We start from the raw sequence: 27,651 nt of genomic DNA on the forward strand, positions 1-27,651 counted from the left end.
ACATAGTACTGGAGACTGATCATAGGGTCTTTGCACTGAGCTACATCCCCACCCCCCAACCCCATGCTACCCCTTTTTCTGGCAGTACGTGGATTGAATCCAGGGCCTTCATCCTGAACTACATCACAGCATCTTAAGATATACTTAGGTCATCAGTCAAGTCAGTAGAATGGTAGAGGTTTCTTTGGTTGGGGGGGCACCTTTTTTTGCCTTCCTACTTTCAGTTCATTTCTGAAAATTAAATTGGTCAATAAATTCCTTTTGTTCTGCTTCTACTTTACACAAAGTCTCATATTCAACTCGATACCTTTCTAGCTGCATTTTCTTGTCTGCTGTTAGTGCCTGAAGTTTCTGTTGTTGGGCTTCTCTCTACTTTGCTATAGATTTGAGCAAGTTCCAAGTTCCAGTGGCCTTCATCTTCTCATTTTCTACTTTTTTTTTTGCAAGTTGGTTAACAAGCCCAGTTAGGCCCAGCTAGTTCCTGAAAGCGGCCATTTTGTCCACAAAGTCTTCATACTCTCTAGAGCTCTGTGGTCTCCTGGGTAACCTCTGGGTCCAACGCCTCGAGTTTATACAGCTCAGCAAAGTGCAACCCGGCTTCACCTGGGATGTCTTTGGCCACAGCTGTTTCCCTTCCAGGTTTCCTGGAGAAGTTCTGCTCTGAAGGAGTGACAGAGGCGGTCAGAAGAGGCGTGTCATAGGCGCAAGGGTCAGGAAAGACTAAAGTCCAGTTGCTTGTCATGGGCAGCCTTCACAGCACACATTTCTTAAAGGACTGCTACATGCCTCATGCTAGAGGCTGGAGCACAGGAATGAATGCAGCATGGTGCCTGTCCTGTGGGAACATATGGTGTAGCAAGTAAGGAGACCAGGGAAAGGCAATCCAGGCAGACAACTCAGCAAGGACCCAGGCCGAATGGCACTGAAAGGGCCCGTCTTGCCTGCCAACCCCATAATGGCCTCGTGCTTTGGCCCAGGCTGCTGCCATGGACAGCTTCTGTAATTCCACTTTTAAACAGAGTCTGCGCTCAGTTGTCTTTGAAATCCATCCCACTGATACAATTCTCAGTTATTATTAATAGACTTTTGGTTGTAAAACTATTTTATATTTATAGCTTGCATTGTTGAATATGACTATAATGTGATTTAGTGTAAAGACTTGGCCAAAGGCACGGGATACAGTTATAATACTTCTATAGGAAATGTGTTCTATTTGTATTCACTTCACATTTTTCCCTCTAAAATTACGATGCTAAAAGTTAGACTTCTTCTGATGTTACTTCCTTCCTTTAAATGTTGGGTGAACTCCCTTTGGCCAGTCCACTTGGCCCCACGAGAAGCATGGATAGTGACTGTTGCTTCAACTATATACTAATTGCCTGTGTAGCTAGTTAATGTAGCACTTGAAGCTGTTGATAAGATGAAGCCTTTGTTTTCTTCTTCTATGCCTGGTTTAGGGTATGCCTGTTGCAACTTAGAGTGGGAACAGATGTGAAAATCACCTCTGTCACTTCCTCCAGGAAGAAAGAATTGCATAAAATATTGAATAAGGAGAGATTTAAAAGATGTATAATTATATTTGTTGATTTTTCTAAGCTACCACCCCCCCACTTTTTTGGCATGAAGATTGAACTCAGGACCTTGTGCTCACGAGGCAGGTGAAGTGCACTGAGCTAAATCCCCAGCCCTTTAAGCTACCTTTTTGTAAAACATTCATTGCCTTTTTGGAAGTGTGAAATATTTTCTTATTCCTTTTTGTTATGTATTGATGTTGAAACAGTTAACACAAGCACATACTTACTTTTCTTAGACATCTGTTTTACTTCACTAAGGCTTTCTAAGAAACATGGAGACTTCTTAATGCATTGCAAGTAGACCAAAAGAATGAGACATTTTCTTGTGGAGCCAGGTGTAGGAACAAGAAAATCATGGGAACTCAGTCTCTTTACCAAGAGAATGCAGCACTGTTTAGAGTCTTGTGTGTTTGTTTGAAAGATGCTGCCTGCCAAGTGCATTCCAAGGCACAGTGGCACTGAAAGGGCCTGTCTTGCCTGCCAACTGGAGACTGTTGCAGGTGGCAGGTTCTGGTTCTGTGTCTTCAACACACACGCATCTGGGTTTTCCTTCATCTGAGAACTTCCGCTCATTAATATTAGACTCTGCTACTCTCAAACACACAACACCTCATTTGATTCTGAAACTGCCTTCGACTTAGGTTTTGGATTCTGTAAATCGAAATCTATCTCATCAAACTCTTTTTGCTTTTTCTCCAACCTAAAGATTAAAAGAAACAAATCTGTCTTCTGTTTAAACAGTAGGGAGATAAAGAATTACTAATTCTACAAATGAGCTCCATCAACTCTCTCCACAAGAAGGGATAGATTATCTTACCAGCCTGTGAAAGCTCTTCTAGATGTGCACATTTTGAGATCACTGTAATGATTAATGACACTCCAGATTACCAGGGAGTCTGACTCTTCCTTGTATACTTCGGACTTGAACTGGTGTGCTCCACACTTCGTTTATAATGGCAGTTATCTTACAAAAATCTCTTTTTGGTGGAACGTACTTGGGAGGCTGAGGTCCCAACTTTGAGGCCAGTGTGGGCTATATGAGTTCAGGGGCAGCCTGAACTCCGTAGTGAGCCCCTGTTTAAAAACAGAAACCTTTAGTTCAAAATATTTTTAAAAATTAGGCTTATGTTATCTTTTGGCTGTAAAAGGGGTTTTATTAAGATAGTACCTACAGTAGATAAAAGATAAAATGCAGTTCTTCCTGAACTGCAGTGTAGTTAAGAGCTGTATTAATAGAGCTTTTTCTGTCAGAGCTTTTCTATTGAGCATGATAATAATCCTGAAATATTTAACTTAATTGAACCTTCTTAATTATAAAACAGAAAGCAATATTTAAAATTTTAAAATGTAGAGGTCCTCAAGTATTCAAAGAAAGACTTTTCTTTCTTGTGTTTATCATGACTTTTGTTTGCATGGTAATAGATGCAGTAACTGTACATTATTTTGCTTTTTTGCCTCTAGTTATTGTTATTGCTGTAAAGTTCATATGACTTGAAATTTGCCATTTTAACCATATTAAAACATACAATTTGGGGGTACCTAATGCATTCACATGTTGTTCAACTGTCTTCACTGGCTCTACTCTCAGAACATTTTCATCCTTCAAAAGAAAACTTTTTTCCAGTTAAGCAGTCAGTCCCCATTTTGCCTTTCCTCTAGTCCCTGACAGCCACTGACCTGCTTTCTGTCTTAAGGGGGTTTGCATCTTATAATTCATACGGAATTGTGCAATATGCCATTTGTGTCTGGCTTCTTTCATTTAGCATATTGTTTTCAAGGTTCATTCATTTTTAGCATATATCAGTGTCTCATTTTTTTATGGCTGAATAATATTCCATCATGTGGATCTAATGTATTTTTCATTCATCAGTTAATGGCCATTTTAATTGTTTCTACCTTTTTACTATGATGAATACTGCTATGAGCATTCACATACATTTTTGTCTGTAAATCTGTTCTTATGCGTGTAATTCTAGGAGTAGGATAATTCTGTATTAACTATTTTGAACTGTTTCCTGCCTCTGTTGCCCATTTTAGAATCCGACCAGCTTCGCCAACATTTGCTTTATCGTGATTTTGTCATTTTTTATAGGTTTCTCCAGTAGCCCTCTCATTGGGTATAAAGGAGTGTTTAATTGTTGTTTTGGCTTGTCTATTCCTAGTAATTGATGATGTTGAACGTGTTTTTGTGTACTTACTGTCTTTGAATATCTGGTTTGGAGAATTGTCCATTCAAGTACGGTACTCATTTTTTATTGTAATAAAGAAAGACATATAGCATGAGTTATACTCTCTTAAAAATACTAGTAATGGTACATTGCTTTGTAGGGCTAGTTATTGCATTTCTGTGTTGCAATTTTCCCCATTTAAACTACAAACTCTGATGAACGTGGAGGAGAGCATTTGTTGTTCTTCCTTGTGAGAATCGGGCAAAGCTGATTCTTCAGTAAGAGTGTCTGCGCTTCATTTCACAGGTGGGGAGCATTAAGCGGGAGATGACCTTTACATTTCAAGCTGAGGACTTAAAACGTGACTCCAGTAAGAAAATGTCTCATCACTTGTTCCCCTTGGCCATGGAGGAAGACATGAAAATGGTAGACACCAAAAAAGCCAATCGGATCCTGGACCACGAGAAAGAAAACACTCGTTCCATCTGTCTCCTTGAACAAAAACGAAAAGTGGTTTCTTCCAACATTGATGTGCCTCCAGCAAGGTAAGGGAACATGAGATCTTAATGTGTCTGCCTCAGGAAGTTTGTGGTGAGCTTGTGGAATCTCTGCTTATCTCTTCAGCAGAGTATGGACAGGTTTGCGAAGGGTTTTCTGCCACAGATTTTTTCTGTTGTATGACGTAGAGCAGGTGGTTTTGCTCTTCAGAACAGACCTTGAAGCTTCTGTAGTTGGAACTGCTGTAGCCCTAGTAAAGATGTCTTATTACATTTTGGTGGAAGACTAATAAAGAGCAAAAGAAGAAATGCACAAACAATACATAGAATGAATCCGGAAATAAGCACTTAAAAGCTTGTATACTCAGTAGTTTTGGTCAGGGGTTATCAAATTATGGCTGCAGGTTAAATTCGGCCCGTGGTGTTTTTATGTGGTCTGTGAGATAGGGATAGTTTTATATTTTTAAAGAATGAAAGGGGCCTGGGATTTAGCTCAGTGGTTCCGCCACCTGCCTTGTAGGCCCAAGGTCCCAAGTTAGATCCCGGTACCAAAAAAAAAAAAAAATGAAGACTATGTGACACTCATCGTAGGTGGGCTGCAAAAACCTAAAATATGTTAAAATGTTTGGTTGCTTCTGGTTTATTTTGGACTGGTCTTTTAAAAACAAATTTCCCTTAAAATCTGAAGAGAATTTATCTGAAATATCAAAAAGTCTTTTCCACATCATAATTTCATTTAAACCACATCCAGTAGCACTGCAGCAAAGGACTGTATATGGCAGACTGACAGTGGAACAGTATGGGAATAGACACACACTACCACCCACTAACTTTCTTGCTTATTATTTGTCTCACTGAGAAAGTACTCTCTACAGGAGCAGGGATTGGAGGCCTTCCGTTTATGCTGTATCCCTAGCAGTAGAACAATGCTTAGTTATGTTCTACTAAATATTAGTCATAAATATTTCTCAGATGAAGGAAAAAATGGAAATGTTGTAGCATGAAAAGTTGCATATTTTTAATATGCACACCACATTTTGTTGCCAAAAAAAATAATTTACAATGCAACTTTATAAGCAATTGTTGAGAAGTCCTGCAGTTATTTCTGACAGCTAACTAGGAAAACAGTATCTTTGGAAAAAGAATAAATGATCCCTTTCCACCTGTTCACTTTTTCTAATTGGAATTTTGGGTTTTTTTTTTTAATATTACATCAAAAGTACCTTCACTGAGATAATCTATATTCTGTCCTTCTATGAAATTTGTCAGACTTTCTAAAATTATAGGCCCCTTTGTTTCCCTTAACCTTCAAGTGACAATTTTCAGTTACTTTTGTTTAACTACTTAGAATTAGTTGCGTTTCTATTTTTTTACATAAAGTACCTGTTAAATTAGTTAGGATTAGTCCTTTTGACTGTGGCTTCATTGTGAAGTGTTTTATCACACCCTGAACAGGTAGGCAGTTGAATTCAAATCTATTATTTGGTTGACTCATGAAAAATGACATGTTAACAATTTGAAATGTGAAGAGCTATGCTTTTATTTTCTTCTGAAGCTGCAGGGCAAAAGTTAGAATCCCCAGTGTTAGATAGTGTAGTGCTAACTTGTAATTCTGTAGAACCTACTCTACATAAAATTTTCATTAGACTGTTATATATGTTAAAAGACCTGTAATTAATCATTTGAAATTGCCATAGACTTTTAGATATGTCTTTATTCTTTAATTTTTCCCTACTTACAGTAGTTTCTTGGTTAAATAATGAAAAAGGGAAGGGAGGAAAGTGCTTTCTGCTTTTTTTCACTCTTTCTCTGGTGACCTACGTTTCTCCACCTGCTCTCATTTACCAAATGTATTTAAAATTACGTGAGTCAAGTCAATGTTAATGTTATGCTCTTAAGAAGTAGGGAGAAATTAATTAGGTTTTAAATCTGTTAATATGCAGAAACAAATTTCCAACAACAAGATATAATTTAGATGTATTAATCTGTCATTGTAAATTCTACTTAAAGCTTCCTTCTTTAGAGTTTCCACTTAAAAATTTGTTTTCATTGCTACAGTAAAAATGTAATCATTATAAATATGCCAGCAGTTAGTGAAACTGCTTTTTTTAAAAATGGCCTTGAAGAAATCAGTATATAGAAAGTGTATATATGTGTAATTCTCAAACTTCCTTTTTATTTCTGTTTACTATCAAATTATTTAGTAAATGGCAACTTTTCACTATAAATGATCAATATTTTGTTTTAAACTCATCTCTAATATGGTAAGAAGACGTGATTTTTCTATTAAAGAGAAATGTATGTGCTATCAGTGTGTAAATAATGAAGTTTGAGTAAATCTAGATTATAGTGAAATTTATTGATACAAGAAAATCTAAATACATTTTATAAAATGTATATATATATATAAACACACACACACACACGTGTAGTCTATATGTGTATGTCGGTGCATATGATTTTGTGACTTAGCCTCCTAAATCCAGACATTATATCTTGACCAATTTTTAGAGAGAGTATAATTATTCTAGGCCAGTAAGATTATCACTGATGCAGTTCCTTCAACAGTTTAAAATCATTTCCCTGTAATGGTTCTCATTTTATCTTTTACTTATTCCCACTCTAAGAGATTTTGTTGAACTTTACTTTCTATGGTTTGTAAAAGGAAACATTGAAGTTTATTTTCTGTAGGTTGTACAGTGAAAACAATAGGTATATTTTATTTGCCTTTCCATGTACCTAGCGAAGTCTAGAACTCCTTGCCACCTTTGTCTCTGTGGTAGATGCTGTAGTTCACTGTTGTTGGTTCTCTGTGGTTCACTGTCATTAAACATCATCTCCATTCAACAGACATTTTTTGAGTACCCGTGATGAAGGAACCTAGTATAGTACCCACCTTTTAGGAGCTCATAGTCTAATCAAAGACTGACAACATAAGTAGGTAATTTCAGGTTACAGTTGGTTTTTTTCCCCCCTCATTGATTTTATTGGTACATTTTAGGTATACAATCAAGTTATAGCTTTTAATTTGCTCTTTCTTCTTAGAACTGGATGAAATTGTAGTTGAAAGAGAGTCTTTAATATTAGTAAAGTCATTGATTTGATACTTTATTTAAAACACTGATTTTCTTTTATTAGTATCTTTTGCAAGATAGGAATGGAATAGAGAAGGAAGAACTCTGTATCTGATATTTACTTTACAAAGTCCCTGTTTGTATCCCCATTTTCTGAGAACCCATTTAAAAGTTGCTAGTTTCAGAAGATATAAATTTAAGTACATTGTCCAGATTTGTTAGGCTGGATCATCTAAATAGCAAAGACCAAGACAGGAGTAAGCATGCAGACATTTTATTAGGAGAAACCTGAGTGGGAGAAAAGGAGATGAGGTAGGAGGAGGCAAGGCAGGCGGGAAGTGCTAATCTGTGCCCAGGAAGGGAGGGAGAAAAAGATGGCGGAGGCCATCAGGAGACCTCCATTAGAGGCCTTGCCATGTCTGTAGGTGGCTGAGTGTAGCATGTAGCAGTGGTGGCTGAGACGCAAATGCAACTCATAGCCTCAGCGTCCAGCAGTTAGGCTGTTGGTCACTTTGCACCCTGTTATTGTGAGGCACATTCTCCCCCAGCCACCAGTACCATCCTTTACATGTTAGTGCCCTGTGGAAAGAGGTGAAGGGCAGGTGCCAGCACCTAGAATCTTCATTTTTAAGAGGACCCCCACTGTCTTGTGAAATATAGCTATGGATTGTTGGTCCAGTGGTTCCAAGATTATTTCTTTCGCATCATGAGGGGAAAGAATACTCTCTGTCCTTTTTGTGTTGCCTTGAATTGGTGGGACAAATCTTAAAGTAGGAAAGTCCACTTAGACCTGAACTTAATCAGTATTACCTGACGTGATTTCAGCAAGAAACTTTTCTTTTTGAGGGATTGAAGTGGGTTCCATGCATTATACAGCTGAGGTGCTCAAAATAATTCTCAAATTATCTCTAGTGAGTGAAACTAAAATAAGAGTGAGAGTGTGTGAAAGTGCAAGAACACAAGCAGCATTTTTCTTTGGAACTGAAGATCTATCACAAACAGAAAGGAAGTGTCTCCCAACTTTAGGAATATTTGGGAGTGGTAATTTGAATCAAGAGTAACAAGTACTAAAAGTGTTGAAGCTAGCAGGAGGGACATCAGTCTCTCAAGGACTGGTCTCTCTGTAACGGTTCCATCACTTAGTAATTTAGGGATGCCAGATTATAAAAAATAAAACACAGCCCCCTCCAAAAGAGATTGTGGATTGAGAATAAAGAGTTAAATAATTGTAAATATATTGTTTTAAGTAATCTCTGAGTATCTCTAGGGCAAAATACAAGTTTCATTGACCCTTGTAGAGAGTTGAGGGAAACAGGCTTTAATAGAGTATGAACACAGGAATTTAAAGATAGTATATTTTCAACATCCATCATGTACCAGTACTTCATTTTTTATTGACAAGCAATATCCCATTCACACATCAGTTGGTGGATACTCAATGTTAGAAAAGTGGTCACTAGTCAGATCATGCTGTTGTATTACTTGTGTTAAATATTATTAAATTATACTTCTAAGTCAATAAGGAGATGTGTGTAGAAGAATGATCTGGTTTCACTTGTATCGGAACTGATTGGAAGGGGACAAGGATGGACACAAGTCAACCAGACAGGAAGCCGTACATCAGTTGGTGGATACTCAATGTTAGAAAAGTGGTCACTAGTCAGATCATGCTGTTGTATTAGTTGTGTTAAATATTATTAAATTATACTGAGTCAATAAGGAGATGTGTGTAGAAGAATGATCTGGTTTCACTTGTATCGGAACTGATCGGAAGGGGACAAGGATGGACACAAGTCAACCAGACAGGAAGCCACTGTATTTTCTCGGGGAAGAGGCCAGGGAGTTTGGGTTGCAGTGGGCTCAGCTGAGGTGAAGAGAGAGGACAAGTCTGAGAGACATTTTGAAAGTAGAAGTGAGGCTTCTTGGTGCTGAACATTAGAAAATGACTGATTTAACAGAGGATGGAACAAAGTTTTGAAACACTGTTCCTAGAAATGCTGGAAAGGCTGAAGAACTGAGTCAGGAAATAAAGAGGAGTGTGGGCGCCTACAACTTGGCTTTTTGGTTTCTAATGTGAGAAGCATATTTGTAGGAGGTTCTCCAGACACAGGAGAAGTCAGTCATGGGGCATGGACAAAATTGACAAATGCCTGTGCCTGTTACAGTTAGGCGTCAGTATATTCCCATTCACAGATGAGTAAGTGATTCACCCAAGAACACTGAACATTAAACACACGACAGACCTCAGTAAGTTTTGGAACCCAAGTGAATTTTCGTTCCTTGTCACCTCCATTAGTGTTTATGGGTGGTTAATTATTATTTACAACTGTCATTTATTGATGCTTTAAAATACCTTCATAATTCTATCACCTAATATGACTTGCTCCCCAGCCTCTAAAACAAGTTCAACAGTTAAGCAAACATTATTAGATAACTAAGATCATTAGAGCATAGCATTTGTAATTCCTTTTTTTTGCCAGACCCTTTTTTTTTTTTTTAAGTACTGATGCTTAAATTCCTTGGATTTCACCCAAGCAGCAATTACAATTTGATTATATGAGTAATAACTGTCTTCTAACTCAAAAGCTAAAGAAATCTATTAGAAAATCATTTATGACAAGGAAAAAGGAAAACTTTGGCCAAAAATATTCATAGACTTAACAGCAATTTATTAGAATACTACAGATTTTTAGCTTGCCGTTGGAAGAAAACAAAGCATGTGGTACTATTTGTTTTGTGGGCTTTTAAAATAGAGTGATATCATACTTATCGCTTGCTGAGTAAAATGCAGCCATCTCCTCCTTATCAAATGCCATTCTGGAAATCACATAACTTAAAAGAACTCCAAAATCTTGTTGATCTTCAGGTTCAAAGTTAGAAAGAGATTCCAGCTCCAAGCTGTGGGTGTCCTGTGGATGCAGGGGAAAATTGTGAACAGGTTTGGCTACCCTTCTGTGCTGCTGTCTGTATTTTCTCCTCTGTGTTTTATGTATTACGGACCATTTGTAGGACAGTCTTCTCTGACAAATTTGGAATTGTATGAGAGCCAGAATTGCTCTTTTATTTCTGAATTTGTAGAAGCCCCACAGTTCCTGAGAAAATGTTAGTTTTAAACACACTAGAAACATCAGGTCCTGGTGACTGTCATCTACGTGAGACTACTGGAAAAGGGTCACTTTAACATTTTAAACATTTCTTTTTTTATTAGAAAAAAATAGCACAAAATTTTTAAAATTGCTTTGGGAGGGCAATATAAATTTACTCATCCATGTTGGGGAAATGCTAGCACTCTATATGTGGACTCCCCTTGAGAACTGAAGCAATTTCCACAAAGTATCCAGAACAAGTATCTTTTCCAGTAAACCTTCCCATCATTTCAATGATTCAAGTCAGTGAGCAACTGTTGTTCTTGATTTCTTGCTGTAGTCTGTTACACAGCAACCAAAATGCTCTTTCTAAAACACAAGTATGATCATGTTGATAGAGAACAGACAGGAAGATGATAGAATCCAATGTAATTGAGATTATGACTTAATGCAACACATAATGCCATCAGTGCACAATCAAGTCCCATTTTGCTGGTGATTTAGATTCGAAAGTCAACAGGATTAGCAAGAGGCAAAGTTATTGTTTACAATGTCTTCAATCATCTTTGGAACCAGACCCCACCCCTCCACCCCCAGGAAAGACTTGAGATCTGAAACCACTTGAAAGAAAAGTGATTCTTGTCTCCCTTCTCACTCTGAAGCAAAAATTCCTTGAATGAAATGGTGGGGTTTCTGGGTTTTTTGTTTTCAGAAATAGCTCTCTCATTTCTGTTGGTTTAAAATACTTCTAAAATCTATCATTTCCCAATCATTATGTACTGTGGCTCTTTATTATGAGCACAGATTGGTGTCAAATTAGAATGTGCCAACTGTTTAGAATTGCATTTTGAATTTAGAATTTAGGTTATTAATATGAATTTTTAAAATAATTTATGTTATTTTCTTGTTAATGAGGGATACAATTTCTGGATCAAACTGAGTAGTTATGAAATAAAATTCTGAAAGTGTGAACTCCAGGCATTTGTAGGCATCGCTTCAAAAGAGTTCTTACGTATTAGTAAATGCCCTTCAAAATTCAACAACTTAAGCTCCATTTGGATCCGTAACTGTGGTATGGTGGATCACTGGCTGTTTTGCCCAGGTTGGTTACATGGGAATCTTCAGAATATTTAGCAGTGGCATGATTCTACTGTTGTGTACCAGTGCCAGAGACCATCTCTGCAGAAGTGGTTTACAGTCAAGTTTCATACAACAACTTTTTCTCAATCAAATTGGTACCATGTACCAAATTGTACATCGGGCACATAATAAGCAAGACATTGGTCATTTATTTAAAAAGAATAATATTTGAACAGCACTACCCAGTAGAAATTTAATACAAGCCTATTTGTAATTTTGCAATTTCTAATAACTACATTAAAAATAGGAAGAAAAAACCAGGTGAAAATAAGTGTTAACACTGTGTATTATTTAACTCAGTATATCCCAAATGTCATTATTTCCACATGTAATATTAAAAGTTATTAATGCGATATTTTATAAAATCTAGCATATATTTTATTCTTATAGCATATTTTGGTTTGGACCAGGCACATTTTAAGTGATCGGTAGCCATGTGTGGTTATTGATGACTACTGTGGACAGCACAGTAAAGCCTAAGTTAATTTTGCATATCAGTCCAGCTTATCGTTTATTCCCAAGGCAGTATTGTTCCTCCCTTTTTTTTCTATCTTACACACACACACACACACACACACACACGCACACACACACAAATGCCTTACCTGTACTACTAGGAGTAGAATAGCCCTCTGTCTGCCAGTGTTTCTTAAGGATTAGTCAGGGAGGAGGCAGCATCTTCAGTAAGGAGGGGGCACATCCGTGTCTGGCTGAGGAAGTAAATAGTGGGTAGTTGCAACTAAACAGGTTTTGTTGGAAATTTGCAGCATGATTCCCGTATGTCTTCTGAAGGGTAAATGACTCCAACTTGTGCATAACTGATGTTGTGTACAATTACAGTTATTATGAAGCTATATAAATTCCATGTACACTTTAGGTTAAATAGGCATCGTCACAGTTTTTTAAAAAGATAAACTCACATTCGTTTCCAGAGGTTGAGAGGACCTCTTTCGTTATTTGCAGATTCTGAGAGTCTACTTTAGGTTAAATAGGCATCGTCACAGTTTTTTAAAAAGATAAGCTCACATTCGTTTCCAGAGGTTGAGAGGACCTCTTTCGTTATTTGCAGATTCTCTGAGAGTCCTCACAGCAGTGACCATTACAGAAGTTCAAATGTACTGAGTAAACATTCTGCAGGCTCAGATAAGACTTCATACCTAATAATTCATTTGCTTAAGCTTTTACTTTAATACACTTATAAGAAAGCAGTACTATACATACTAGAAAATTCACCAAATACACCAAAATCTGCTAGCTACAAAGGGTTTTGTTATCAACTTTATTCTTTTTTTAAAAAAAAAAACTAACTTACTTCCCACACCCTATATAGAGTTCTGAATGAGGTTGGGCTTGAGAAAACTTGTTGATTGTTATCTTTTAGGTAGAGAGAGGTATTCAGGTGATGCCATCTGATTGGCATTTTGGAAAAGTCGTCTGATGTCCTATGAGGATGAGGAGTTAGAGAGGAAGGGCATATTGGTTTTGACACTTAGGACAGAAGGAATAATTAAGAGGCGTGTGTATAGATCTGAGAAAGATGATTGTAAAACTTCACCTAGGGCAAAAGCATCAGGAAGGGGCTATCTCAAGAGATAGGGAGGTGCAGGCTCCCCAGAACTTGCCAGAAATAAAGCAGGTGAGACAGGGTACTCAGTAAAGGATGTGGGGTGCTCAGGATGACTCTCAAAATTCTAGCCCTGAGCATCTCATTGGAGAAAGTGGTTGGTGATGGTAAGCAAAACAGTAACTCAGGAGTAATACAAAAGGAGTGCATAGATGTGCGTGATGTTAAACGAGGAGTTTACAGGGTGTACATGTGAAATTTAAGGGACCTGTGGCATTGAAAGTTTGGTGCTATCCCTCACCAAAGACCGGCAGAATTTGAGCAAAAAAATCAAATAGACAACAAGTGTACTGTATTTATGGAGAATGATATGTAGACTAACTTAGTCAAACTATAATGTCAATAACTGCCTAGAAATGCTTGCTATTTTAAGATGTCTTGTTTTAAAGTAAACAACCACCTGTCTGCACTTGATTTTCATGTATTGGCTTTTCTTCAGGTGAACTTCACTTATACAGCTTACTTTATAAATGATGAAAAGATTCTGATTTTGCTTCCCCATTCAGGATTTAACAGAATTTGGCAAACATTCACTTAATGGAGCTCATGAACCTGCTTTTCTAAATCAATCTGCCAAATAAAATTCACCCCACAATACCTTTGGTTAATTTTGCTGTCCCTTTGTAAGAATTGCACCTTGAAGATCATTGACTATTTTCTGCGTCCAATTTTCTGTCATGTATTTTAAAAATACAGTGAAGTGTATGTAGCCCTTATCTGCAGAATGTGAGGTTTTGTCAGTTGACAGCAGAAACTTGTATTTTTGTTCCTAAACATTGACTCTACCAGGATAACTGTCATCTCTAATGTAATTTAGATGTAAGCAGACTTTCCTGAGTTCTTCCAAGTAGACTGTATCAAACTGAGTCTTAAATGCTGGTAATCGTGAAGTGTTTTGGAAGGAAATGTTCATTCTAACCATAACTGATAAGTACAGTAACTGTGTGGTTTTCACAGTATCACCTCAGTTCGCCGTGTATACACTGTAGTTTCACAGAAGCAGGTCGTGTTAATGATCATAGCAAACTTGCCCTGCCGAAAGTGCCAGACAGCTGAAATGCCACCGTTATGGGGAGGGGCGGGTCTGCAGGGCACACTGTTTAGCTGCCTTGTGTCTCGACCATAACAGAAGGGGTCACGATCCATCAGAAGCGCTATTTAAGAATGGTGTTCTCCCACATGTTTATTTTTCAGGGCTAACAAGTTTCCCTTTTAATTCACTCCTGACAGTGTAGTCATAGTTGTAGTTCTCACACATCTACACATAACGTTACAACCTGAAAATTAACATGTGGAGTTGAAGGGAAACACTGCTACATGCCTGTCAGAGATGCATTCTGTGATTCAACACCAATATATTAAACCTCAAAACCTCCTTATCCAGCTAATAACTGTGCCTTTCTTTCTTTTAAAACCAAATAGTGAAATTCACAGCTTAAAAATCTCCCCACTTTCAGTTGGCGATCACTAGGAGAATATAATTTTAAAGAATAATCAGACTCCTAAAGTCTGTTTCTACATTGAAGATAAAATAGAACTGGTGGTTAGGGTAACGTGTCTGGGGTTTTCCCACCCATCTCTGTAGAGGAAGTCCCCCGACCTTGTGCCCGTGTCTTCAGGGCCGGGTGCCATCTTGATTCGCCTGTCTGCTCTCCATCTGACCACAGACTTTCCTTTATCCCTGTGCCCATGCTCTGAAGCCAGCTAAGTAACCTGTTCTTCCCTTAGTTACATGGGGTAGAGAAAACCGAGGTTTGCCTCCTTCAAAACTTGAAAGACCCTTACCAATGGACTAAGGAAAAAAGAAGTAAAACCCTATTCAATGATTGTTGAATTGTTACTATATATTTAAAAAATATTAGTGTGATTATTACTAAGTTAAATGTAACCACAGTAATAGATATAAAAAGAGAGGTCATTTAGTCTTATTACTACGTCATACAGTGGCATCCTTATGAACAATATTTTCCCCCTCAACTATTTCTCAGTGCAAAGAAAAACACATTAGCTAAGCTAGCACAACTATGGCCTGCTTTTCTGCTGTCAGTGTTATCTTTTTTTGAGGGGGCTGTCAATTGGAGATATTTACTGGATGCCCACTTAGTAACATTTTTGTATGCTGTTCCAAGGCTTTCCTGTACAGAATTCAGGAAGCTTTTTTCCCCTCATTAATTAAAAAACATGTTCACTGGAGAGGTGTTCTTCAAAATCCTGGTGAACTGTGTTCTTAGCTATTGCAGTTGGCTTATTAGAGGTTCTTGCCTCATTCACCACATCATGGCAAACTCCACTTAGTTGTGACAGACAGTGGCAACTAGATCCATCTGAGTGTGACACTCAGACGGAATTATCCCCTGTGCTGAGGACAGGCAAGAGGCCTGACAGATCCAGTGGGAGACAGGCTCCATAGCTTTTCGTTGGTGTTTCCGGACTCAGAATTTTCTGTACTGAGTCACTCGTTGTTTTACCATTCTTGTATGCAGAAGGCATCATTATATTGGAATTACAGCGCTGGCATTTCCTGTGGAACCATGCCCAGCTGTGCTGACTGAGTCTGATGTTGGCTTCCTTTGATGTCAAAAGTGAAAGCAAACCAGTTTGCACATTTGCTGTAGCATACACAGCAAAGCTGAAGTGTATCTGATCCATCACTGAAGTGTAGGTAAACTGTGTGCAAAAATGAGAAGCTGTTTCTTTGTGTATACATGGTGTCAGCCTGATGTCCCATTTATAAGTGACCCAGTGCAGTGACAGAAGCATTTGCCGTGAAGGATGCTTCTCTGTTTGATGTCAGCCTTATTTACCTTACCCAGGCTTAATCAGATAGAATTCTCTGCATTTGCAAAGATGTGTCAGTGGCATGGGACAACTCCCATTCTTGGTTATGGGGATTGAACCACAGACTCTCTGTCACTAAGAGATAGCTCCATCCTTTTAAAATTTTATTTTATTTTGATATAGCGTCTTACTAAATTGCTTAGGCTGGCCTAGAACTTGCTATCCTCCTGCCTCAGCCTCCCAAGTAGTGGAATTACAGGCCTACACCGCCACACCACACACTGGCTTTACAGCTGAGAATTTCATGTTCATATATGTAATTTTGCTTCCTTGTTTCCCAGGTTCTAAGTCATTTCATTTTATTGCTTCTTGTTATCCACTTAAGGAAGCAGCACGAACCTTCCAGTCTTCCTCTGCTCTGGTTAGAAGTAAGAGGAATACTTAGTCCCAGTGATACCTGTGAGACATGGCAGGTGTCTTTACTGCATGTGCTGTGGGCTGTGCTCGGTGTACTGGTCATTGCATTATGCCAAAGCCAGTTATTGGATCTCACAGATCAGAGAGAATTAGGAGCATCTTGAGAACTGTCTGCTTCATCTCTTTCATTTGAAAGATGGGAAAACTGGTATAAGGAAAAGCTAAGAGTTTGGATTTGAATAATGGACTTAACCACTTTGTAGAAGCTGATTTTTCAAATTTTACTACATTTTCGATTGCAAGCAGCACTTGACATTCATCCTGCATGGCTTTCTTAGCTGATGTGCTAATAGTCTGCTTTCTTACTTGAGAGGAAGAGATGCCACTTTCTGCTCCAGACTAGAAACACACCACCTGCCTGGCCAAGCTGGGACGTGGTATTTTTCCACTGAGGAAGACGCTTGTTTTTGCAGTCAGAACATAGCAGTACTGTTTGAAGATGATGGCAAAGGATCAAAGGTGGGAGGCAATCGCAAGTGGCAGCTTAGGGGGTGATCAATGCACCCAGTGTGGTGCATCACTGTTTGTAGATGCACAGGCACGAGTGAGAGTCCTAGGTGAGGGAGGACAAATAAAAGTAGAATTAAAATGTTAAAAATCAGACATATTTTCATGTCCATCTGACCATGTGAGGAAAAACCAGGGCACTGTTGGATGGAACACTGAAGAACTTATCTTTTGCTTCTTAACTCTGTGCCTTTTGGACACTTGAGCCAAATGAACAGATTAATAAAAAATTAATGAGAAAGGGAAAAGTGCTAATCTACAGAAATAAGATGACATCTAGTTTTTATGTTCATTTTTTAATTTTCAAGGACTTTTGTTTCTCTTAGTTGAGCAAAATTACTTCCAGATAACATACCATGTTGCTTAAGAGAAGACTCTAGATGAAGGCAGGTCTCCCATGATTCCAGAGACCTTAGTGACTTCTCATCGTGGGTCCTGCAGCTGAGCTGCTATGGCTTCCAGGATCCTAGGTTGTGGGCTTGGAAATGTGACATGGTGTCTTTTCCACGAAAAGCAAGCTGGTTGCTGCTGCTTATTCTCCATTGTCCCCAGAGCTACAGCATTGCAAGCCAAAGTGTTGGGCAAAGCATGGGCTGACTATTGGATGGGACTGATAATTCTGTGGGTGCCCAAACCTGAAATTGCTACAGTAGGTGACTAATTGGTCTGTTGACAAATTTTAATTTTTACAGCTTGATAGTGTTACTACATACATTCCAGTAGAATTTTGAGAATTAAGAACTATATAAACCTTAGTAGTCACCACAGTGGTGATAGAAATAAGAGATTAACAGGAAAATCATAGTATAGCCCCCACACACCACATCCATAGTGAAGTTTTCAGTTGATGGACCATTTTGCATCAATGGTATTAGAGTGGCTTTTATGAAATCATGGTGATAGGTTGTTTTTGCTATGTGACAAATAAAATGTCAACAACCACATGTTGGTTTCTAACTTTTTTAATATTTTGGAGGAATCTCAAAAGTCTGGAAATGAAATGAAAAGATTGTCTCCTAACAGTCAAAAGACATGGATTCTTCCACTTCACTCAAGGTGTATGCTTGGTAAACAGAAAACCTCCACTTTTGTCATCTGTTTTTATTCTTTTTTCGATCAGTTGTGCCAGTCAAGCTTTTAATACCCTCCCACAAGGGCAAACAAGAGACATTAGAATTCATGGTTAACAATTCCAGTCTCAGAAGTCATCATTTCCTTTAGGGTTCAGATGTGAAAATTAAATGAGTAAATCCAATGCAGTTCTGAAACAGTTTATAATTTAAGGCTTCAGTATAATGCAATATTATAATTGCTCTTTGAAGCTTTCCTTATGTATCATTGGGTAGCACCCTGCAAATTGGAAGGGTAACAGGAACTTCCAGGTTTAATGTGTAGGTGGGGGGTCAGTTTTTCTAAGGAGCAAATCATTATGGTTCTCCATTTAAAAGATGCAAATTTTGCAGTAGTCCAAATCATTTGTTTTCAGTGTGTGATTAATATGATTGTCACCAGTGAATTCTGTTCTATCCAAAGAGGCATTTGGAGATGTCTAGGGTCAGTTTTGGTTGTGCATATATAGTCCACATAATGTCTGATTCTTGGGCTTCCAGTGCCAGTGCTGCCTTATTGAGAAACACTGGTTGATTTCATATTTGTCATCAAATGGTAGGGAATATAATTTGATCATTACATTAACTACATAAATACTGCTTATCAGTATCATAGAACACTGAAAATAAGTGTGATTTAACATCAAGCAAGTCTTACTGTGAACCAGAACACTGTTCAGATAGTCTTTGGAGGCATTTTATTTCATTATTTAGCTTAACATAAAGTAAAACTGTATTTTTCAGTTTTCCAGTCAGTCCTGGATATATTTGGCTAGTAGTTTGGAGACAAAAAAAAAAAATCCTTCTGCAGGCATCAGTTATTAAAATAGAACCAACCACCCCCGTATTTTATTGCATTCTGTAGAATGTTTTTGAATGACAGTCTAAGTATTTTAATTGGTCTCCAGCTGATTTATAACCCCTTGTTTTATGTTTCGCATTTTATATCTCAAAATTACAAGTTACAGTGCCATTTTTATTCCATGCCATTAAAACAGTGCAAACAGCATTTTTTAAACAGAAAAAGGCAGGCTCCATTCAGAAAATCAAGGTTCTTTCATTTGCATTGTTTTCCCCTTTTTAGTGCTGGGGCTTCTTGTTGTCTCTGACTTTCTGCAGCTCTTCATATAAGCTTTCTGTGGTTATTCAGGGCAGGTGGAGTGGGAGTCTCCCTACGTCTAGGAATAAGATATGTTGCTCATCTGGTTGGAGCACAGCCTTGTGGTTCAGAGTTTAGCCGATGCATTTCTAGCCCCTTGTGATGCTGCATATATCATACACTTATACCATGGCTTCTCACATTTGTGGTTGGGGAACTTACATGAAAAAGTTCCTCAGAACTCTAATGGAACCATAGAGATGAGACAGAGATTGTAATCTTAGAGTTTTTCTCCAGCTCAAGTTTCCTTTCAGCTTCATCCTTCTCCATGTTTACCATCCATGGCTCACTTACTCAAAATGGCTAATTATACATCTATTTGTTGATTTGTTCCCAGGCATAGCTTTGTGTGTATCCAAACAAACAGAATCAGTAATTAACTGTGCATTTGTTTGCAAAGACCTTGGCTACTTTACTATTTGATCTCTTTCATGTAGGAGCTTTAGTTTCATGCTGCATAACTTTCTCCCTGGGAGTAAATTAGACATGTTGGGAAATTAGAATAACTTTCTCACTTTTTGCATTGTGATATCTTGCTGCTCAAGTCTCCTAAAGTATGTGTTTATCTTGGGAATTGGTAGTTGTCTGTTCATGAGCTCTTTCCTGCAAAGATTTTTGAAAGGTTGAGCTACAAGATGAATTGCAGCTGAGCATGTTAGCATATGCCTGTAATTCCAACATTTGATAAGCTGAGGCAGGAGGATTGCTGCAAGTCTGGGGCCAGCCTGGAATACACAGCAAGACCACGTCTCAAAACAAAGATGAACAGCAATTTCTTTGATGATCAATTTAATCTAATTGCTATTTTTGTCATTAAAAGCAAACTACAAATGGATGTTATTCTTCATAAAGTAAATAGAATTGAAGAAGCACTTTCTACCCTAAAATTTGTATTCTTAAGAAACAGGCAAAAAAGTTAAAGCTCACTAAAACAATACTAAAATCTCCTTAAATAATAGATTTATCTTCCTCTATGGTATATATATATATACTTGCATATTTAGTGTTCTTGTCCTTTCCGTGCTTAGATCCTCATTTTTGTAAGTTTCTTGTCAGTTTTACTCAATTAATGACATTTTCTCATATATATCAAGTATACATCTCAGATGTTGTCTGCAGTGATTCCTATCCATCTGCTGCTCCTGTTATGATGTCTTTGCCACATTAGATGAAATTTTTCCATTTATTTATATTGGACATGATCCAGTGCCTTTCGCAAGTAGAAACAAATCACCCTTACTCCACAAGTAAAGAAGTAACACGACAGTGTATTCGATAGCCAGTTTGCTTTCTTCCTGTCAGATCAAATAAAACAGCTCTTCTCAGTTTTCATGCTAGTGCATAGAAAGCAATCAACAAGGAGAATGAAGAAAACTTGCCACATATATCCTGGCATTCTGTATTGTTGATAATTGCTTTTTCTTTTCCTTCTTACTGTTGTATCTAATATTTTATTATAATGGAGTGCACAATCAAAATATTTTATAAATATAGGTAACTGGAAAAAAAGAAAACAAAAAGCATCCATAAACAAGTCTTTTGGTGATAACTACTATTAATACCTTGATATTTATTATTCTTTTTATTCCTATATATTTGTATGTCTGTGAAAGCATATTTATTCCAAATGATGGCTTTACATGATACATAATATTTTAACTCTCTAACATATAATTGCTACCTGTGAACAGAGTTGAATATCTTCATTCATCTAAGATGTAATTTTAATGGAAAAAAGATTATACTACATCGTATATGTTTTACCATTTTTATTTAACAAATACTCCCGTGATCATTTTCTATTTCTGTGTTTGTTTATTATTACTAACAGTACTGTAGATAACTGAATTGGTTATTATTTTATAACAAATTACTCCAAACCCTATTGGATTAAAACTACACTTGTCAGTTTCTGTGCATCAGGGATGTGGGGGCTTCCCTGAGTCCTCTGCTTTAGGATTCCTTGAAAGTACACAATTAAGGTGTTGGCCAGGGATAGGGTCTCATCTGAAAGCTCTGCTAAGGGCGGATCTTTTTCTACGCTCACGTGATTGTTGCAGAATTCACCTCAAGGGCCCTTGTGTGGAGGGTCTCAGTTCCTGGATGGCTGTTGCCTGAGCTGGTTCTCAGTTCCTTACCCTGAGGGGCTCCCCAACATGCCAGCTTGCTTTGCCAACAAGAGGAGTCTTCTTTACTCTTCATGTATTAAAAGGATCTCTTGTGCTTATTCTTTTAGGGGAGAGTGTCTGCTGGCAGGACAGAAGGTTGTGTAGCCTAATCAAAGAAGGGTCACCCACCCCATCACTTCGCTGTATTTCCGTATGCACTTCATTAGGCAGCCTACACTCAAGGGGAAGGGGCTGTAAGGTGTGAAATACCAGAAGGCAGGAGTCGTCTTAGACTGAGCTACCCACGTTAGCCATCTTGTAGCTAAGCTTCATATATATGTCCCTACTCATTACCAGATGACAAACATGAGAAGAAATAGTCCTGATTACAGGGTATGCATATTTTTGGATGTTTCGATGTATGTGGCCACATTACTTTCAAGCAGTTGTTTAAATTTGCTTTCCCGCCAGCAGTTACACTCCTGCCAGCTCAGAGAACCTAATCAGTTTTCCTCTTTCTTTAAAATCTTTATCACTTTAATAGGTAAAAATGGGACCATCTTGAATCTCTTTCCTATGCTTTCAGCATTCAGAACTTTCAAGTACTGCTGCCCTCTCTCTCCTCTCTGACTTTTCTTTCATCTTCCGAAGTATAAGGTATGTCTCCTATTTTCTGTTCTTCTTTCTCTAGTCATTCAGCAAGTTTGTGAGCTCACCTGCTTTCATGGGTCATGCACCCCCCAATTGCGAGCGGATTCTCAAGCTTCTGTTCAGCCCAAGGTTCTATTCCATAGTTGTAGTCATCTACAGACCTGTCTGTGGATGCCCTGGGAATAGCTCCAATTTATCGTGTCCTGCTGACCCTATTGCTTCTTGCTTCTTCCTCCTCCCACCAAACTGACCTTCCTTCCAGCTGTCCCTTGCTGCTGTGTTTACAGTACTGTCACCATCCTCCTGATTCAGATAACTGGGCAGAGGAACCTAGTAGGCAGGACCCTGGGCTCATTGTGCCTGCACAGAGTAAGGAAGTTGTCAGTGTGTGTAGGTAGGAGTCACTTATGGAGCCAGGGAGTTCAGTGAGTCATGTTCTCCAACGAGTCAGAGGCTGTTAACAAGCCTGGTTCCCACAGGCTGAGATTTAGCAGTCGTCTCCTAAGAATGCCTGGTGTGAGCCACCGAGGTTCCAGGCATTTCCGGCACCCGGGACAGTCCATTCTTCGGAGAATTTGTGACTCTGGGCTCTGCTTTGCTTAGAAATCTGCTTCTCCCTTTCCTGGACAGATCCTGCTGCTTATTTCTCTTAAACATTTCCAAGGGTAAGGACCACTCCTGCCTAGAAGTCCAGTATTATTTCACCTCACCTTTATTCACTCTTCTCGCACAAGCACAGTGCAGGCAGGAGATCTTTGGTAGATATATAAGTGGGTTTGTACATGGAAAATATTCCTTCACATTCCAACTCATCTTAATTCCATTTTACACAAATGTGTTAGGCAGAACGATCCTTTTTGACTCTTGATGAGCTGTGAGGATTTCATGCATGTATTGTACGAGCTCCACATTATCTGATCCTGCCGTGTTCTTTTGCTCCCTTTCCCTTCCCCACCCACAAATACCACATCTTAAATTCTGTGGGGGAGGGGGTACCGGCCTTCATTCCCAGCTCCCTCCCCAAGTGTGCATTTTCTGTTTCTTCTCACAAGTGTTTTTCAACCGAAGTTTTGATTAACTCTTCCTCGGTGGTGCTCTTCAGTGTTTCCTCTTCTTTTTAGTTTTATGCCCTCAAACCCACCCCAGCTGCCCCCTCTGCCTGATATGGCTCCGTGCAGCTTCTCCATGGGCTTCCACCTTCCGTCTTTTTATTGGCCTCCTGCTTCTAGCCCCTTGTAAGGACACTGCTCCACGGGGCTCTTGCCACACTGGCTTCCCCCTGGTGCTCTTGTCACTCACCTTCTTACCCATAGCTTTCCACTTTCCACCATGGCTAAAGAAAAATAAAAGCTAAGTCTCTAGACTGGCCCCATCACGTCTGCCTATAGGAGTGTGCTTTTTATAACACAGTGGCTGCTGTTCCCCGCTGTCTTTTGTCCCAGTCGTTCCTTCCTCGTCCTTTTGAGATTTTCTCCTCTAAAATGCTCACCTTCCTTTACTCCACAGATCTAGTCCTGCCCATCCCCAAGAGGAGCTCCAGGCCCAGCCCGGGTCTCTCTAGCCCAAAGACTAAGGTTTGGAGGAGGACTGGCCCACCTGTGCTGGGAGTTGCAGCCTGGTGGGGGAGGCGGTTGGGGGGCATGACCCGGCAGGGTGCACCTCCATCCACCCCCTGCTCAAGGAGGAGCCCCCAGGCCTAACTGCAGATCAGGACCACCTGAGCTGTTTGCCTTAGCCAGGCCCGGTCCCCTCCTGGTGACCCTGACGCACTGGAGCCTGAGAAGAGCTGCTTTCTACTGACAGCTCACCGGTGCCTGGCTCTGCCCACTTCCTCCCTGAGTCCTCCCACCTCACGCCTCTGCCCCCAACCAGGTTCCAAGGGCTTACTTGTCAGCAAGTATCTGTCCATGGCAAGTCATTTGATTTTTAATGTAAAATACCTGTGAAGGTCTAGCCTTCCTCTGTTTTACCTGGACAGATTTGTTGGATCTCCCCTTCCAAGAGAGTCAGAAACACGATGTTGAGATAGTGGCCAGAGTATTGAAGACTTTTACCTCATTTTATTGTTTATTGTTGAAACCAAATCATGTGGTTAGTTATAGTTTATGATCTTTGTAGCGTTCTCAGTGTTTACTGTCTTTAAAAGTCCCTGCTGTACTGAGGATTGAATTGAAGCCACGGCCTTCACACTGAAGGCTACATCACCATGCCTTTTTTAAAACTTTTCATCTTGAGACAGGGTCTTGCTAAATTGCTAAGGCTTGGCTTAAACTTGAGATTCTCCTGCCTCAGCTGCCCCAGTGTGCTGGGGTTATAGGCATGCACCACCACTACCAGTAGTGTTTACTATCTTTAACAGTCAACTTAGTTCAGACCATTTCAGCACCTCCTTTAAGATATATGTTTACCATTTTAGAGGTAAGTAAAAATAGGCACAACAGCAATCGTAGTTCTGCTTCCAGAGGTTAGTAATTATGTTCTGACACTCAGAAGTGCGCATCGAAGTCCTCACTCAGGATATTATGCCGTCTTTAGTTAAAAACTATCATCAGAAGACACTGTTTTTTCCCTTTTGTAGAATCATCATTCTAGTTTATTTCCAGTGATTGTTTTTGCTTCTTAAGGTCTCCCTTGGCTTTAGCATAGACTACTATATAAGAAACCTAATTGAAATAAGTGGTACTTAAAAAAAATTTTACTTAACATTTCTAATGCAAAATGTAACCACACAATAACAATTTTAAAACACTTTAAATTTTAAAATGTTTACTTCTAGGAGCACATATTTATTCAGATGTAGCCAATACCATTTTCAGGTAGAGATCCTTATGAGATCTGCTTTACAGAATAGACTTTTAAAAATGGGTGTGATTTATGTATTAGTTTTTCTAAGTGGATATTTTGAAATTCTTATAGGGTGCTTGACCCTGTTTTTATCAATGAGAGTTGATTTGGCGGTGTGTAGTAAAAACTGGCGCATGTACTGGACTGAACAGTGGCTTAAACAAATTAGACTTGTTTCCCTCTTTATGTAACCAGAAATCTTAAATAAACCACTCCATAGATTAAATAGTAGCTCAGGATGTCATAAGAGGTCCAAGCTATTTGTGACTTCTCCCTTCACCCTGCTTCATAGATGATTGTCATTCTTACAGAACTGAGATCTTTTGTGCAGCTTCCAATATCACACTTTTTTCTAGGCACAGACAAAACACAAGGCAAAGAGCAAAAGTTGAAGAGCCTTGGATTTGCCCATTTGAATAGCTTTCTCTGAATTCTCAGCCCATCTCTTTGGATAGAATGGTCCCTTGGCCACTTCTATGGCCCATAAAATGTTATTTTTTAAAAAGCTGGGAATGCTATTATACCAAATAAACTACATATTCTGTTGATGAGGAAAGAAATGGAGATTGATTACAGAATTGGTAGCTGCTAGTATGTGCCGTTCTATTTTATTAATTATTTTAATTTTTCCTCATGACTTACTGTCAAAGGTTATTAATTTTATACTTTTTTTTTTTTTGGTACCAAGGATTGAACATGGGCCCTTGTGCTTGCGAGGCAGGCAGCAGAACCACTGAGCCAAATCCCCAGCCCAATTTTATACTCTTAAAAGATTTATTAACCTAACATCATCATTTGCTAGGTTTTTATAAATTATAAATGAGTTTGGTTCAAATGAGTTAAGTTTTACTTCACTAGTTTCCCTTTTTTGTGTTTATAATAGTATTCAACTACTTTAATTGTTCCAACATTTTTATAATATCACTGCATATTGCATAAAATTCTGATTCTCATACATGAAATTTTATTAATAAAAATAAAATGTGTCATACTTTCATGCTGCCTGGTGTTTTGATTTTGAAATTTGCAAATATACTTGAAATCCTGCTAATATGGGAAAATAGGAACTTGCTGAATCATTATGGCTACAATATGGCAAAGAAACTGTTGTCTTTCTCATCAGAGTGAGCATTTTTTATGGAAAATTTATCGTAATTAAGATTTTACTCAAGACAATTTTTTAAAGAAGTAGATTCCTTTATAATTTGTTTTCCTTTGTACAAAATATTGGTGGTGTTTGGTATTTTCAATGATGAGCTCAAGTGTGACTGAGAACCCAAATTAGCTTTATACCACAAAACCCAGAAATTGGAGGGAGGGAGAGTGGGACTCAGCTGTGATCACTGTCAGCAGAAAATATCCTGGGAAGAGGTAAAAGCAGGCAGTGAAGACGGGTCTTGCTGTTAAGAAAGAAAAATAGAAAATTAAGGAATCAGCCATTCTCATTGAGTCAGTTGAAATAGGTTCTCTTTGTTTAAATTTCTGATGATTTTGTTCTGTGGAACTTACAAGAGTCTAGGCAGCTGTTGAAAGCGCACTTACCCTCTGCATGGTGCTGTAGCTGTTCTCATGGAAAGCTGAGCTGGGGGCAGTGAGGAAGCACTTTCATGTTGTAACTGTGGTGGGGTTCTGTGTTACTGATCACTGAGGGGTGTGTCTGGTTGCTGCTGGCATGATTAGTCCTCCGTCACTTGTTTAAGGAGAGCGGAAGTGTAACTGTGCCTAAGTGCACATGCGTCTACATGTGCAGATGTGCGCATCCACACGTGTTCTGTGTGCATAATTTTTGAGGAAATGGGAAGGTAAAAAGGGAGAGAACCTGGCAGCATTTCTGAAAAAGGTGTTCCAAATTGCCTAATTTCCTTGGATGCTGTCCCAGAAGCTTCCTGTCAGATGAACTAGCATAGAGTACAGCAGATGTAGAATAGTGCTCAAAATCTTTTCTCTGCATGAGGTTATTGCAGCGGTTCAAATATTTGCCATAATCTTAGCAATTAAAGTAAATACTATACACCTCTACTTCAGTCATCCTTATTCAGCAAAACAAGCCTCTTCTGTTCCTTACTAAATTTTACTCTTGTATTTAACAACTAATGGTGACTTAGTAAAACTGGTGTTTTGTTGGGTTTTTTTTTTTTGTATGATAATAATAATGAATCTTATTTACTGTTTTCTTAATAATTCTGATTTGGGGAGACTGTCAGCCCATGAGTTTAGCATGTAAGACCATTTTTTAAAAACAGCTCTTATTGCAGATTAAGACTTTTTACCTTCCGGTATCTTGGCTGTCACTGAGTGCAGTCTATGACTCAGTTCAGGAATTTCCATCACAGCATTCAGGACAAGCCAGTGGTGGTCCAGTCTCTGAGAAAACCTTGTTATACATCGTTTCTGACTTTTTAAGACCCTTTCGTTCTTTTTTATAGTGAGGTTGTGTCTTATGTATTTTTTCTTATATTGACTTCAAACTGTCTTCCGTGGGTATTAGTTTTCCATGTGAGTGAAGGTGCTGGTTCTGATTACTCAAATATTTAAATGCATTTGCCATGTCCTTTCTGATTATCCTCTTTTTCAGACTAAACATTCCTGTGAAAGTTTGAAGAAAAGAATGACTAGTGTGTGGCAGTATAGAAGAACGTTTTCTTAGTAACTGAGTGATAGGTCCTGGTCGGACAGGTCAACTAGATGGCTGAACGACTGCGGCTTGGTACTAAGCTCCTATGAGAAGGGACCATCACATATGTATACACACATGTGTTTTCTTGCTCCAGGAACCAAGATGACCTAGAAGCGACACATGCTAGTAGCAAGACCACCTAAGGCCCAGGCCTTGGTTTGTGTGTGTGTGTGTGTGT

General features: G+C 38.7%; 1 protein-coding gene and 1 pseudogene across 2 annotated transcripts in view; one reads left to right on the top strand and one right to left on the bottom strand.

Moving 5' to 3' along the window:
* Positions 1-225: 225 nt before the first annotated feature.
* On the bottom strand, positions 226-742 carry LOC104870587 (annotated as a pseudogene).
* A 96-nt stretch (positions 743-838) lies between these two features.
* Znf704 (zinc finger protein 704) overlaps positions 839-27,651 on the top strand; it is a 145,032-nt gene continuing 118,219 nt past the window's right edge. The window contains exons 1-2 of one of the 2 annotated variants that reach the window (XM_010636244.3): positions 839-859; positions 4,049-4,287. In XM_010636244.3, the coding sequence (XP_010634546.1) occupies positions 4,070-4,287 (218 nt within the window). In that variant the 5' untranslated portion in view covers positions 839-859; positions 4,049-4,069. Of the gene's footprint in view, positions 860-4,048; positions 4,288-27,651 lie in introns of those variants that run through there. The other variant, XM_033760434.1, reaches the window with a different exon arrangement.

Source organism: Fukomys damarensis, unplaced genomic scaffold (assembly GCF_012274545.1).
Source record: "Fukomys damarensis isolate Sample0158 unplaced genomic scaffold, DMR_v1.0_HiC HiC_scaffold_5, whole genome shotgun sequence".
Taxonomy (NCBI): domain Eukaryota; kingdom Metazoa; phylum Chordata; class Mammalia; order Rodentia; family Bathyergidae; genus Fukomys; species Fukomys damarensis.